General features: G+C 38.0%; 2 protein-coding genes and 1 non-coding gene across 3 annotated transcripts; 2 read left to right on the forward strand and 1 right to left on the reverse strand.

The window, feature by feature from the left end:
- Positions 1 to 801: 801 nt before the first annotated feature.
- On the reverse strand, positions 802 to 4,262 carry LOC131012079 (uncharacterized). Its single transcript, XM_057939988.1, is given in 10 exon segments — positions 802 to 1,141; positions 1,583 to 1,657; positions 1,659 to 1,694; positions 1,696 to 1,728; positions 1,890 to 2,038; positions 2,204 to 2,361; positions 2,468 to 2,529; positions 2,815 to 3,003; positions 3,240 to 3,374; positions 3,788 to 4,262. Coding segments are annotated over 10 exon segments (1,395 nt in total). The 5' UTR covers positions 4,160 to 4,262; the 3' UTR covers positions 802 to 955.
- A 7,325-nt stretch (positions 4,263 to 11,587) lies between these two features.
- LOC131012080 (multiprotein-bridging factor 1b-like) lies at positions 11,588 to 13,281 on the forward strand. The gene is made up of 4 exons (XM_057939989.1): positions 11,588 to 11,943; positions 12,680 to 12,763; positions 12,900 to 12,982; positions 13,050 to 13,281. Exons 1-4 carry the CDS (start codon positions 11,811 to 11,813, stop codon positions 13,167 to 13,169), a joined length of 420 nt encoding a protein of 139 aa, XP_057795972.1. The 5' UTR covers positions 11,588 to 11,810; the 3' UTR covers positions 13,170 to 13,281.
- A 2,922-nt stretch (positions 13,282 to 16,203) lies between these two features.
- LOC131013730 (small nucleolar RNA R71) lies at positions 16,204 to 16,307 on the forward strand. Its single transcript, XR_009097817.1, has one exon. It is a non-coding gene; the product is annotated as a small nucleolar RNA R71 (small nucleolar RNA).

The raw sequence follows: 16,307 nt of genomic DNA on the forward strand, positions 1-16,307 counted from the left end.
CTATTTTTGGACAACTACCCCACCACTAATAATACTTTATTTATTCTTACTTTTCACTTTTTCACCACTCTCAATACTAATTATAACACTTTTTTCACCTTTTCACCACTCTCAATACTAATTATAACATATTTTTCTCCACTATCAATACACTTTACCATTTTCCTTAAAACTCGTGCCGTCCCCAAAGAGGAACTTATTTTGGGGACGGAGGGAGTATCATTTAAATCAAACAAGATATAAAATATATGATCCTCACTTGAAAGGAATTAATTTATACCTCCTTATATTATCTCTTTATTTAAAGGGATAAAAAGCAAACACACCCTAAAGCTATTAGACCCAAAATAAAGCGTATGAACAAATAGTACTTGTGTTTATCATTGAAATATAAATACTTCGACTGTATGTCAAATATGATAAACATTAAAATACATCATTGACATTGGAATACAATGAAACTCAGTTCAACTATAGAAATTTTCTTGTACCTGCTTATGTAGGAGCATAATATAACGAAACACTGATGCGAGCAATCTACGCAGCATGTGTAAAACTATATGATTTAGGGTGTGTTTACTTTGATAGAAAATGTTAGAAAAAGTATATTTTCCATCATTTTCACATGTTTCCTATGATGGATAATTTTCTCCGATCAGGCTGGAAAATTTATTCGGACAGCCCATTTTCACTCATTTTCTCACAAATGTTGGATAATATTATCCTATTGGGAGGGTGTGAAAATATTTTCCAATATTTCAATTTGTTTATCCATCTATTTCTAACAAAGTAAACACATGATAAACAAATGAGAAAAAGATAATATTATCTCACCTTTTCTTATCCATCCTTTTCAAATGAAAATTTTACTACCAAAGTAAACACACCCATAGAAATGAAGACCAATTTTAAGCATCCTATACAATTGGAATAAATTGATTGACACAAAAGAAGGTTAATGAAGAAATCGATTGAGAACGGATATTTGACCAGAGTCTCCATTCAAAAAGAAAACTTCCAACGGAACATAAGACGACGAAGATGCCGTTGCTGAACTGAATCTGTAAGTTGGTTGAAGTATTTTACTGCCTTTAGGACATGGAATGGTCAGAAGTCGATGGCCGGTTCTCATCTGCCACACCTGCATGGAGAAAGTAAGGAACTTCCGACCATTGTAAGTGCATCAAAAAAATCATATATACAAGATAAATTGAAACTAGATGTTAACATTCGTTTGACAAGGAGACACTATCAACTATATCAATGGGGCCAAGCCCTTATGAAAAAAAGGGAATTCAAAAGTATGCCATAGTATGTTGTTGTATTGTTTCGTGTTCATGTTATTATGCAGTCGCAAAGCTTAAGAGGAAAGTGTGGGTTTATAGAATAGTCTTAACTTAAATGCCAAGTCAAACAGAAACAGCTGTGAAAATGCATGTTGGTTCTTCTTGCTACTATCAATTAGTAGTTGAGATAAATTCATCATCACTAACTGTATCATGATTACCTACAAGACTACAAGGAAAGCCGGGGGGACAAAAAGAGGGGGGCAAAGGAGATTAGAAATGGCAGTATAATATACCTCAACTATTCCTTTCCTTGGTGCATGGATTGCTAGACAGAGACAATAATCACTTTTTGTATGTTCATGAATAAGCAGGACGTGAGACAGCTTTATCTTTACTGGCAAGCATTCTCCACAAATAAACAGCTTGCATCACGATATCCCTGAAAAGTAAATTAAGGTTGTATATATTACATTGATGAAGTATAGAGAGCTTTAAAATGGAATTGGAAATGATTTATACAGAGGCTAGAATTTTATTTCTCTAAAACCTTAGAATCTAGCAGATTTATTGGGAAACAAAATAATCTAATGTAAATTGTACCTTCCATAAACGAACAACAACAAGCACCTTAGTGTCCAAGAGCAAAATACGCCCAAGTGAATCGGTAATTGCAGCCAAAGAACCACTAGGTGACAATGTGAGCTTCTCGCCTTTCCTTGGGTGATCCTTCAGACAAGTCAGAGGAGAGGCTGTCACAAAGTGACATTGTCAGAAAAAAATCCAGCAATCATCTTAGATAGCCAGAAAATACTAAGATAATGCATAGTTTGAATGACTTTCAGGTGTTTTCTTGAGTGTAAAGAAAAGGTAGTGATTCAGAGATAGTGGCCAAAATTTACAAGCAATTTTCTCACCTCGAGCAAATGGTTGAGATTTAGGTTCTGGCTTTTTTGAATTGCTTGGTTCACTCCGCCAAATCAATTTAGAGAGAGAAGCTATTGTTGAAAATGTGGCAGGAACAACTTTTGACAAGATAGCTCCCACTAGTGATCTGCTCTTATCAACCGAAAGCCTTCAAGAAAGTAAAATCAATATTAAAAATAAGAAACATAGGTTGAAAGAGGAAAAATATTAGAACAAAGAGAAGAAGTTAAATGATACTACAAAAGCTAACTAACCTAAACGCTGATATGACAGCATCATTTCCAATGGTGACTGCACAGTAGTAGCGTTGACTTGACTGCCAATAAAATCAGCTGAATTCAAATACCAGAATAAATTCAGAAACATCCCAGAAAGTCACAAAAGGAATGAAATAGAACAAAAATCCACCACATTGGGGAAGAAGAACATCAAACTGGGGAAAGTAAACATTTAAGGAAGAAACAGAAAACAAGAGACTGAAAATTGTCTTTATAAGCACAATACTTCAAAAGCATAGAATCATTTCAGTCATCAATTATTATGATTTGCATTTTAAGTCTGACAAATTTAGCCAATAGAGGGTTTTGACCAGGTAAACTACCTGGATTTCCATCAACGGCGGGGGCATGACACCAGTTATAGCAGCATCGGCACATACTCCATACTTGCTAACATTCCATAGTTGGTAAGGAAGGCTCCTAACTCGGTTCCCAGAATTATCCTGAAATGTATTGAAATCCTGATCCCAAAGCTGAGAGTGTGATTCTTGAAACCACTGCTGCAGCAGACTCTGCATTTCATTAAAGCTGTGTAAACGATACAACTTGAATGTAGATTCGTCGAACAGAGAAGAAAAAAGAAGACAACTAAATCGGGAATAATCGCATGTCCGCAATGAACAAGCTGGCAAACATTCCAAAAAAGACAAAAAACAGATAGCAACCATGGTTCAAAGAAAATGAGCATATCGAAATTCCTCAATAAAATATTCAATGCTCAAAGTAAACAACAATGAATTTCAAGTACCTTAATATCAGATCCATCAAAACGAGCAACTACACCAGGCATTACAACACAAACCTCCTCTGACGATGTATCTTGTGTCAGATCTTGCTTAATCCCACGGACCCTTATCTTAAGAATCTTTCCCGGGTTCACAATCTGAAAAATACACCATCAGCCAAAAAATCGAGCAATTTCAGCTTAACTCTAGATAATCATTCTTTCCTCATAAACTGAGTACAATGTAGACCTCAAGCAGAGGACGTAACTTGATACATCTCATTGATCAATGTGGTCATGCGGATAACTAAGCGTAAACTACAATAATCAGCAAAATCCATACCTTAAATCCAACACTAAAAATAGCTAACAATGAGATGCAGTAGCTTGCATTAGTCTGAGTATAGAACTACTAAAATTACACTAAATTTCAAAAAATCCCAAAGCAGAAATACATAAGCTAGCTCAAACATCGGCCAAAATCGTCGAATAACGAATAGTTCATCTAATTATACATACCGCAAAATAATCAATAAGCTAACTAAAGAACAACTAGAGTCTGAGAAATGGACCTGTCTATGGATGAGACGACCTTGGATTGAGAAAATCATAAGATAACCGCACGAGGTGCCGACGGTGAGAACTCTGATGTCGTCATCGAAGACGAGCCACTCGACGGCGGAGATGTACTCGGCCTCGATCGGAGAGAGCTCGGGTATGATCTTGGCAGCCCGATTTGGGTCGGTGTCGGGGCCGCCGTTGATTGATTGAGACCAATTGAGGATGAGGATCAATGAGCGATTGGCGAGCGCGATCGAATTGGTGTCGAGGGCAACAAGGAGATTGGGGCTTTCCACCAGCCATCCTTCCTTCCCCGCGCCGACAGCCGACAAATCGGCGCCAGCTATACATCCGAGCTCTGTCGTGTGATTGCGGCGGGACATTACCGGAAATTCAGGGCATCGGGGTTGATCGACACTTCTGAGTCGCGTCGTTTCTTCGTGTGGAATTTTGGACAACTCAAATAAAAATAAAAAATAATACCAGTAATAATAATAAACTAAAAGAAACTTATATACAAACAATGCCACTATTATGACCACGCTGTAATTTACTAATTTTTCGTTCTGGTGTTATTTTTTGTTTTAATACACCATAAATTATTTTTGAAATTTATTAAATTTATAAATTATCTGATTGTGATTTACTTCTGCTTTTTTGAGGTAAAAGGGGCAAGGAATAAATCGAATTTTAAATTTATGAAATCTGTGCATTTGAAATTTTCAATAACAATTTTTAAAATAATACTCTCTTCATCATCAAAATATCTTTTTTGTATTTTCCTCAAATTTATGCATTCTTTGTTTTTAGACTGTCCACACATAATTTTTTTAATTTTATTTTTGTAACTAATAAAAAAATATCAACAAATTAAATAAAAATGATAAAAAAAAAACATTAAAAATTATGTGATTTGATCATGAAGATCTATATCTACGGATAATTGTTGGAGTTTTCATTATATTTGGCGAGTGATTGCATTTTACAAGATCGAGAGATAAAAAGAGATTTGTCTAAAATACTTATAAGAGCGAGTGAAAATTTAAAATGCACTATTCCTTAAGTTATATGTGAAAAAAATGCTCTCTTTTATAAACATAAGCATTTCATGCTCTATTATTTAAATATCCTTGATGTTGATGGGTTTGCTTGGTTTTCTGTGAAAATCTTACACATTTGACCGATTTGACAGCTATCAGTCAACGATTTGACGGGTTTGCGATTTGACGATTTGACCGATATGAAAAATGCCCTACTTTATAAACTTAAGCATTTTATGCCCAAATTATGTGAAATACCTATTTTATCCTTTGATGTTGGTGGGTTTGCTTGATTTTGTATGAAAGTCTTACACATTTGACCGATTTGACAGCTATCAGTTAACGATTTGACGGCTATCAGTCAAGAGGACATATGACCGGTGCATGTGTCCGCCCGGGCGGACACATGATTTCACCGGGCGGACACATTTTTTTATCGGCCGGTCATATGGTCTGGGATGTGACCGGCCGATAAAAACATGTGTCCGCCCGGTGAAATCATGTGTCCGCCCGGGAGGACACATGCACCGGTCATATGTCCTCTTGACTGATAGCCGTCAAATCGTTGATTGATAGCTGTGAAATCGGTCAAATGTGTAAGACTTTCACAGAAAATCAAGCAAACCCACCAACATCAAAGGATAAAATAGGTACTTCACATAATTTGGGCATAGAATGTTTAAGTTTATAAAGTATGGTATTTTTCATATACAACATAAAGAATAGGGCATTTTTGCCTATTAACCCTATAAGAGCTCTATTTATAAGCTATAAAGTAAACTTGGCCCCTAAAACTAGGGGTGTAAATGAGCCGAGTCGAGTCGAATATTGCTATGCTCAGACTCGAACTCGGCTATATTCATGAAGCTCGAGCTCGATATTTTCGAGCTCGAGCTCGAGTTCGATGCCATATTCGTTGAGCTCGAGCTCGACTTGATTCGGCTCGATTGTGGAGTCTTAATTGACTTTGAGCTGCCCAGCGAGGAGGGGAAGGGTCATTGCTACTGTCCAGCAAGGAGGGGAAGGGACGCTGAAGCTGTTGTCCAGCGAGGAGGGGAAAGAACATAACCTTAAAGGGCTCGAAGTCGACGATGTTGTCCAGCGATGAGGGGAATGGACATCGAGGCAACGACTCTAGTCTTGAGGCCATTGCTGCTACTGTCGCGTCGGGCTGGAATAGGGCAGTCGGTGGTGGATTTAACAGATAAGAACTCAGATAGGGATGGCAATTTACCCGCGGGTAACGGATATCCGCGAAAACCCGATCTTAATGGGGTGGGTTTGAGGTATTTGATATCCACGGATAGTTTCGTGGTTGTAATTCACTATCCATTTAGAATGGGTTTGGATACTTACTATCCATACCAGCGAAACCCGTTTACCCGCGAAAAATATCCGCGAAAATACCCGTCAATTACCCGTGAAATACCCACAAAATATCCTAAAAATATGGGCTTTGAATATACATTTCAGATATGGGCCAACATATCATTTCTAAAAAAAAAGGCCCAAACACAACCTAAACCCTAAGGCCCAAACACTACCTAAACCCTAATTTGTGGTCATTATTATTATTATTATTATTATTATTATTATTATTATTATTATTATTATTATTATTATTATTATTATTATTATTATTATTATTTTGTATTAAATTTGTTATAAATTTATATTCAAATTCTATTTCGTGGGTATCCGTTGGATAGCAGGTGGTGGGTATCCGACGAATAGCGGGTGGCGGGTATCCAATGATAGCGGGCAATGAGTATCCATCGGATATGCATAGCGGGTTGGCAGATACCCGCTACCCGTCGGGTATTCGCGGGTGGCGGGTTTGGGTAGCGTTTGATATCCACGGATAGTTTCGTGGTTAAAATCTACTATCCATTTAGTTCGTGGGTATGAGTATGGATAGTCACTATCCGTGCTCGTCGTACCCGATTGCCATCCCTAAACTCAGATAGCACCTCGAGAAAAAAAAGATTTAAAAACCTTCTTTTTGCAAAGGATCTAGTCCAGTAAGAACCGGGTCAAAGTAGTTTGTTCTTGCGAACAACCTACTCTGATACCCATTGTTGGGTCCCGGAAGGTTTCTGAACAGGTGTAGGGGGGAATATACCTGATGGCTATTTTTAAAACAACTAGAAAATACTTTTGCTTTTAACCGAAAGAGTTGAATGAAAGAACAGTTAGAGAAAACTTCAGTTAAGCAAAAGGGGTAGACTGATACTGAAATAACTTCAGTGAATTGATTTCAGTTGGGCACGATGCTTTAACTAAAATCCACGTAAGGCTTCAATCTGATTTAAAACAGAGGAGTGTTACAAATCTTACTGACTATCTAAAGATTTGTCAGTTAGACTAATAACACTAGCAACGAAAAACTTAAACTTTTAAAATAGCCTTTTGATTAACACATTGTCAAGAGTTAGTTTCACTTTGCGATTAATCAGTTTCAGTTGAAAATACGTTTGAACACACTGACAATCACTCTGGGCTTATGCTTACAGGTGCACTGAATTTCTCGCTCGCTCTTAGCACGCTTAAGACACGAATGCCTCTATCAGAGGGTGGCTAAGATCTCTAGAGTCAGAACACTGGTCTGAACTCCTCTCTACTCAAACTCACTTTTCGCTCGTTGAAAAGGGGTTCGAAATACCAATTAGATTACAGAGAACAGGCACTCTGCAATCCGAAACTTAGGCTTTGGATATTACAGAATATTTGCCTAAGATACTAAGTGAATATGTGAAATCAGTAAACTGATTTTGGCTTTGAGGATTCTCTTCTTCGATTCAAGCTTTTTCAAGTAAGAAAGGCTGAGTTGCGATTTTGGCAGAGTTTCAGCTTATGTGTTTGAATCGGTCAAGATTGAAGTGATCATCGAGCTCTATATATAGAAGGAGTCTTGAATAGATCCGTTGACGGAAATGGTCTTCAAGAATTCTTCCGTTGTGAGAGCAATTTGAATTCTGCTGAGGCTTCAATCTTCGAGGTTCCTTGTTTGGTGATAAACTGCGTCTTCGGGTACATATGGTAAGACGCCTCTGAAAAGTTTGTACCAAAAAGGAATCCTCTGCAGAGAAAGGACGATCTTCAATATCTTTGCATTTAATGCGGCTGTACTTGAGAGTACGTGACTTTCTTTTAACTTAAGAACTTCAGTCCGAGGAAGAATGTCAACTGATACTTGACTTTAGTATCAGTCCGCTAAGAACCATGTGGCCAGCATTATTGTATCAGTCGTAACTGATTCTTCAGTGAGAGACTCGATCAGTCAAACTTCAGTATTTGACTTGGCCTTTTCACTGTTACCTTCAATTGATGTCTTCAGTCATCTGGTCTTCGGTCTTTGACTTCAGAACAATAAGATACTAGAAAACATGAACTCCAACACTTGAGTTCGAAAAAATTCTAGTATATTAAAAGGAAAACCTAGGGGTTTGGTATCATCAAAACTAGGGATATGATATTTCATTAAGTTCCCAACAATTTTTCCCTTTTTAATGATGTCGAAATCATACAATCAATTCTAAGACAAGAAGCGACAGAGAATAAAAGGCAAGACATTAAACAGGGCGAGTACAATTCCCCCTTAACAGAATATCCTAAAATCTTGCACACAGAGGTAAAACATAACATAAAAAAAACCATAATGAGACATAACTGAAATAAGTAATAAGAGCCTAGACAATTAAACATTGTCTTCAGGTTGAGATCAAGAAGAGAAACTACTCATTTCAAAAAAACTGATGAGGTATCAGTTTTTGGTCCAGAGTACAATCAGACTTGGGCGGATCTTAGTTGGGGTTGCACTGGGGCTGCACTGGGCTGGAGCCCAGTGCAACCCCAAAATTTTATTTTATATGTATTAATATATTTAACTTAATATCTATGTAGCTCAGCTCATAGCCTAGTCCCATTTTCAGAGAAAGATAAAAAAAAATCAAAATAATAATAAAAAATTAATTTATTAATGTAGAAGATAGATTAATGTTTTAAAAAACATAGAGAGATAGTTTTTTATATGCTTTCAATATATTTGTTATTGAATCAATAAAAAGAAAACAAATATTGATTATAATTAGTGATCAAACTATAATTCTAAGTCAATTAAGATTATACTTGAACATAAAGATGAATTGTATGGACTGTTCAAAAAATTTGGCTCGGGGGCTGCCGCCCCCAACCCCCAGGCATACCTTCAAGTTCAACCTCCCCTATCGGCAAATCCTAGATCCGCCCATGCAATCAGAGCCAAAGAAGAAAAGGAAACTTACAAATGAAAGAACAAATTACTGTCTGATCTTCAAAACTAGAGATATGATATTTCATTAAATTCCCAATAATAAATAATTTAAATAATCATCCGTCCCGGCTTTATGTATCCAGTTCAAAAGGGCACGAGTTTTAATAAAGTAATTGAGTATTATGTGAGTGGAATAATGGTCCCACCAATAAAGGAATTTTAAACTGATTAATAAAGGAATTTTAAATTGATTAAACCTCCTGGTGTGACATGATTTCGTGGGTGTAAATTCAATCGGAGAATTAAGGTAAAACGATGAACTATACCTAGTGTTACTGACGATCGAGAGAAGAAAGTAAAGACGAGAGCACAAAATTGATTACTACTGTATTAGGAATAGAGATAGCGTAAGTTACAAGTGAGCACGTATGTTGATATTTATAGATTACATATGGAGGGTAAAATAATAAAATCAGCACCGGAGCATGCGTCTTGCGTGGTCGGGGGCATAATCGTAAAATCGCCTTCACGTGGGAGGTTTCCCCGCATCTCTGGTGATTCCTCTGGTGAAGGCCATTCCTCTGGCGAGAGCGACCTCTCTGGCGAGTGTGATTCCTCTGGCGAGGGTGATTCCTCTGGCGAGGATGATTCCTCTGGCGATAATGATTCCTCTGGTGAGAATGATTCCTCTGCCGAGTGCGATTCCTCTGGCGAGGATGATTCCCCTGACGAAAGCTACCTCGCTGCTCCCTGTGATCCTACTGGTAAAGGCATTCCTCTATTCCGCATATATTACTCCTCATCAGTTACTCCCCCTAGTCTGGTTGAACCGGGTATTCTTCGTGTTCAACCAGCGAAGTATTGTTGAAGCCCGTGCTGTGCTGCTTTCCTTGATCCCTGCAAATCATGAAGACATAAAAGTTCTAATATTGTAAGAAAGTAAAGATAAACAGTTTCCCCTTGACTTTGGAATTGTGATTCCAAGTTGAATTTCCTTCTCGTGAAATGGCGTGTTTATCCCTTTAATCAAAGTGTTGAAGTGTTTCTTTGGAATTTTTGCTACTCCCCCCTCTGGTCTGACTAGTTCGCTCTGGAACGGTGCAACTAGTCAGAGGATTCGCCCGCGCGGATGACGTCATCAGCATTAAATGCCCGCCCTTTCTACAGTGCTTTTTCCGTATCCCGAGGTTACTTTTTCAGCCTTCGCGTCCTTTCGCCTCCCCGTAGAAATCCTCGACCGTCGATTGCTTTTTTAGGGCCACGTGTCATTCATCCCGTATAATGACAGCTGCCCGCCTACGTTACTTAGTCAGTTTTGAATTTTTATCCCTTCATCTTCTTCCTTCTGTTTCCGCACTTGCTCGTTTTTTCTCTCAATTCCAGTGATTTCGTTTTTTCAGTCCTCATCACCTCCAAACATCAAAAATAAATTTTGAGGGGTGGCTTCAAGACCTAAACAAAGCGAATGAACAGAGTCACCTGGATAGTAGAGCTGGTACACGCCAGGGCACCAAATGTCTAGACGTTTTAGATAGCTCTTCTTTCTTTCCTCAGACCAATCTGGCGCCCATGGAGGTAATTCCTCAGCTCCATGCTCGTCCAAGGGAACGACACACATTTCTGGAGTTTCAGGCACCATGGTCTCAAAATCATGATGGATCTGTGAAATTCCATCGACCATGGTCACAGAATCATCGGCGATCTGAGGAGTTTCAGCCACCACAGTATCAGGCCCCACCGACCAAGTATCAGGTACCTCCATCTCAGAAAAGCCATAGATCGGGGGAGTTTCAGCCACCACCGTCGAAGAAAAGCCTTGGATCGGTGGAATTTCAGGCCCCAACAACGAAGAAGAGCCATGGATAGATGGAGTATCAGGTACCTCCGTCTCGAACAAGCCATAGATCGGAGGAATTTCAGGCTCCACCGGCTCAGAAAACCCATGGATCGACGGAGTTTTAGATACCAACGGCTCCAATTCGTCATAGCTCAACAAATCCCAACCCGAGGACAACGGCGGGATTTCTTCCATGTGAGTCGCCGTCTTTACGATGCCGTCGAAAGCCTCGAATGAATCAGTCATGGGCGGCGAGTTCATTGCAGAACAACGCATCAATGGTAGACTAGGGTTTCGACGGAAAAGGTTAAAGAAGATGGCGGCTCAAGGTTGGAGTTTGAGGAAATATGGTTTGATTTCAATTAAGATGAGCACCGATTGATTTTTGGGTAGTTGGCATTTGATTTCAATTAATGATTTGGTTTTAATAAACCACAAAAATGGACTTAATTTATTTAAATTAAAGTGGGGCCAATGGCAAAAAATATAAATAAAGTGCAATATAAAGGGTTTAGATTTTATAGGGTTGTGTAGAGTAGGGTTTCTAAAAATAGAAAGTAGAGTGGATACTAAAATGTGGGACGGACTAAAAAGGAAAATTGGATACAAAAAGTCGGGACGGAAGGAGTAATTTAAAGTTCCGTTGAATTTCAACGGATTATACACTAATTATACAAGAGAGAAAGAAGGGGCCGTTGAACCCACGGGAAGGTTCTGGATAGGGGCGTGCATTGCAAGTAAAATTATATAAATAATTAATTTTTTCGTTTTATTTTGAGAACGTATCTATAAATAATATAGATACAATCGGCTAGGCAATCGATCCTTCTAGACAATCGTTTACGTTCATCGTCTATTCTCTCTCCCTCTCTTAACACACCCGCTGCAGAAAACTCTATCCAAAAATGGCAGGAATCGTTCAGGACTGGGAGCCGGTGGTGCTTCGAAAGAAGGCTCCCACCTCCGCCGCGCGCAAGGATGAGAAAGCTGTCAACGCTGCCCGCCGCGCCGGAGCCGAAATCGAAACTGTCAGGAAATGTGCGTATTTTTGTATGTTTAATTCGTTTCTTCTTTTGGTGTGTGTTCTTTTGGCGATTCCGTTTTGGCTCCAGCTTCTCTGTTGTTTCATCAAATGTGTCAATAGCTGGAAATTTGTGAGATGGAAGGTGTTGTTTCTATCTTAGAATTCTCTCTCTGTGTAAAAGGATTTTTTAGCTCATATGCTAATATGCTATGTTTGATCTAAGCAATTGCTTGATCGCTGTATTTTCTTCATCTCGTCATCTGTCAAGCCGATCGTCGTAATATTTACGCTTAGCGAATTCATGATTACTCGGTTAATATGTCCTTAATTAATAGTTCAGTCCATCCCTGATCTGTGTGTAAATCTGGAGCTCGGATCGCAAGGTAATTAAGAATGAAAATTAAGGAAATGCAATTTTCGAGACATGTGAGAAAAGTTGAAAGCTCGTTCACATTCAATGTTGATGCGCTATGCCACTAGCAGTATTGTAGTTTTACTTTTGTTATTTTTCCAATGCAAATTATCCAGTGAATGAGAATTCGGTGTATTTTTTAGTCTTAATATAGATCAGTGTTGGTTGAGAACTCTGTATGATACTGATACACAAACACAATCCCCAATAAAGTTGTTGGTCATTTTAACCTCCTTATCTCTATGATACTTGCTTAATTTCTGGTTAAATTATCTGTGTCGTGACATAACGGATCCGAGTTTGTTTATGTTGATTGTGATTATAATCTGATGCTGCAGCTACTGCGGGGACAAACAAGGCCGCCAAAAGCACTGTAACATTGAACACGAGGAAGCTGGATGAGGAGACTGAGAATCTAGCTCGTGAGTTCAAATTCTCTGCCATGTGATTTTTGGTTTATGTTTTGGGTTTATCTGTATCAGTTCTTGATGACCATATTAGAAGGAAACTTGAAAGGGGCCATTTAATCAGCCAAGCATATGTTTGTGATTTGTGCAGATGAGAAGGTTCCAAGCGAGTTGAAAAGGGCAATAATGCAGGGGCGAATGCAGAAGAAACTAACGCAAGCTCAACTGGGTCAGGTTGGTTTGTGTAAATCCATTTCACCACATACTGTAATTGCTAGGTAGTAATGGTTTGTACATGCAGATGATAAACGAGAAGCCTCAAGTAATCCAAGAGTACGAGTCTGGCAAAGCAATTCCCAACCAACAGATCATAGCTAAGCTGGAGAGAGCTCTTGGAGTTAAATTGCGCGGCAAGAAGTAAATTATAGTATATGCCTTCCCTTTTGTGTGCTGTACATGTCATCTCGCTCTTTTCTGTATCTCATCTGCAATTGTGGTGTTGCATAAATAGAATGTTCAAACTGCCTTGTTGCTATGTCTTGGAGGGCTTAACTATAAGCTGGAATCGTTGTCTATATTGTTTCTCTCTCTGCTTCAATTATGAATATTGTTCATTGTGAATGCAGTTTTACCACGAAAACACTAGTAGCTGCAGACTTGGGATTTTCAAATTGGGGGTGCGAAAAATAATTATATAATCTCTAGTGTAAATTGTTGCAAGTTTGGGTTGTTCTGTCATTCCTCTAGATGTTTTGGATTTGGGTGTTTCACTTGTTGTTTTTGTATTCAATACACAATTTTTTTTTTTTTTTAAATTTGTTACAACCAAAAAAATGAAAAAATTCACTCACACTCTAGCTCCTAAGGTGACTCGAACCCCCGACCTATTGGTTGGAGGTGAAGCGTCTTACCAACAGACTGCGCTTCATCGTCATATTCAATACACAAATTATTCTGAAAGAAAAATAAAATTATTTACAAACTCAAATAATCTTTTACATCGAATAAATAAAAATGCAATTTACAAATGAGTTGAGCATTTTTTCAAATAAATTGAAATAGAGAAAATATAGTAGTACCTTGAACTGTGCATCACAAATAATTGGAAGAATGAGCTCGATTGAGGAGATGAGTATGAGCACACGGTGAAATTGAAATGAAGAGAAAATTATTCTATTAACTTAAAACCAACTCTCGCCCTTTACACTTTGTTTTCGTGGAGTGGAGTCGCGTTGTCCGCGGTCCAAGTTTTTGCTTGCTTTCTTTTCAGTTCTTGTAATTAAAATTGAATAAAGAGAAGCCCAAAGTCCAAATAATTCTTTTTACGAGCTATGGGTACAAGATAAATTATAAAAATAATATTTCTAATATATATTTCAGTTCACAATAAATATGATCTTTTTATTATTTTCATCTATTCGTAATGATGTGATTTTTTTATTTTAGAACATGTGCTCTTATATTTTTACTATTATTCACACATTATTTATATAAAAAAAATTATTTACAAATCATTTTATTAAGTGGTTTTGGCAAATAAAATCACGAATTTTTTTTGAGTTTGTAATTTTAACGTGATTTTTAAAGTGTGTCGAATTAAATCACCATCTTTTCAATTTTTGCATTTTTATCCCCCCAATTTTTTTTTTCAATTGTCAGAGTGTTGAATTGGAGCTTACGTAGATTAGTAAAGACGATGCCATTTTTGTGAGTCTAAACGATGTCGTTTTGTACAATTTCAATTAAAAATAAATTAAAAATTATAAAGAAATGGTATCATGCATTTGCACCATAATTTTCAATATTCAACAATTTTATAGAAAGCAACGTTGTAACATGAATATTATGTGACGAACTAATCCACGTAAACTTCATCTCAACAATTTGACAACCAAAAAAAATTAGGGGGACGAAATTGCAAAAATTGAAAAGGTGGTGGTTTAATTTGTCACACTTCAAAAGTCACGTTAAAATTACAAATTCGAAATAATTCGTGATTTTATTTGCCTAAACCTCTTTTATTAATTACATAACAAATTAATTTGACTAGTCCTTTCATTTATTTTATACACATTTTTCAATATTTTTCTTAAAATTTATCTCTTCATATCCAAACAACACTTGTTGTGGACAAATGAAATGGTTTATGTTACTACTATTTATTTATTTTTATTTTTTTTGGTATTACTGTACAGTGTACCCTCAATGTTCAACTGTCCACTCGTCATTGATTCGTCGTAGTGCTTCGACTATTCTTTTTAAGATAATCTCGAAGTATATATTTATATTGATCACATTAATATCTCAAAGTTCGCAGAATATTTCAAGTTTTGATGTCACCTAGCTGAATTCTCATATCAGTGCACTTCAGCTCGTCTTTCTTCCTGCCCAACTTCTCAAAAATGTCAAACGACATCAAATTGACTGCCGCACCCAAATCTAGCATACCCGAGACCTCCCCAACTCTACCCAAACCAATACCAAAAATGAAGCTACCAGGATCTCCTTGCTTTGGTAGTGGTTGGGTTGGATTAATAATGACTGGTGGCAGAGGCGGACTAAGACGTTGTATGGCCTTAATAGCTTCCACGGTTTTGCTCCTCCACTTTTCCGCGGTCCGTTGGGCATCTTCTTTGACAAATTCAATAGCATGAGCTTGATGCAGTTGTGGGTTTTCAGTTTGCTGCGGCTGCTGCAACTGATTCAAAGCCCTTGTGAGTTGCCCAACTGTAGTCTCGAGGCGCTTGATGGTAGCACTCTGAGCCTCCATCGCTTGCTTGCTAGCTTGCATGAACGACTGCATCGTGTCCTCCAATGATGGTCTCGAGTGTTGGTACTGCTTCTGCTGGGGCTCAAAATTATACTGTTGAGAAAAATTCTACTACTGCGGCGCAAAATTTTTTTACTGGAGTGAGAAATACTGCTGTTGGTTCTGATATTCCATCTGTTGTGGTCTGCGGAACTGATTTCCTTGATTTGATCCTGATCCTCCAGGAGCTTGATTTCTCAATCCAGAATTCTGCAGACCTTGATTAAATTCGGATTTGTTTGGATATCCTTTAGCAGAATAAACTTCAGCTTGTCCTTATGACGTGTATTCTCCCATTCTGTGACACTCATTAATTCCATGGCTAAAATCTCCACAGATTCCACAACCTTCTGTATTCAGCTCTCTCACAGGAGGATTCTCCATCTTGCTCATCTTGAGCTGCTGCAGTTCTCTCATAATAGTAGCCATATACTTTTGCAGGTCGCCAATCGGTTCTACAGCCTTTACCTCAACCTGTTTTCCACGAGTAGACTTCTGTTGAGAGCTCTCAGCTAGAGCTCGATAAATCTCATCCAGCTCCACAGTTATCTTTCTGGCTATGTTTCCGCATGTAGTACTGTCTACCATAAATTGAGCCGTCTGAATCAGTCCATCGTAGAAAAATTAGCTCAACATAACCGGACACAACTGATGTTGGGGGCACTGCTAGAACAACTCCTGAAATCTTTTCCATGCCTCATGGAAAGGCTCATCCGCTCCTTGAATAAAAGTCATGATCTGAGTACGGAT

This window comes from Salvia miltiorrhiza, chromosome 2 (genome assembly GCF_028751815.1).
Source record: "Salvia miltiorrhiza cultivar Shanhuang (shh) chromosome 2, IMPLAD_Smil_shh, whole genome shotgun sequence".
Lineage (NCBI taxonomy): Eukaryota > Viridiplantae > Streptophyta > Magnoliopsida > Lamiales > Lamiaceae > Salvia > Salvia miltiorrhiza.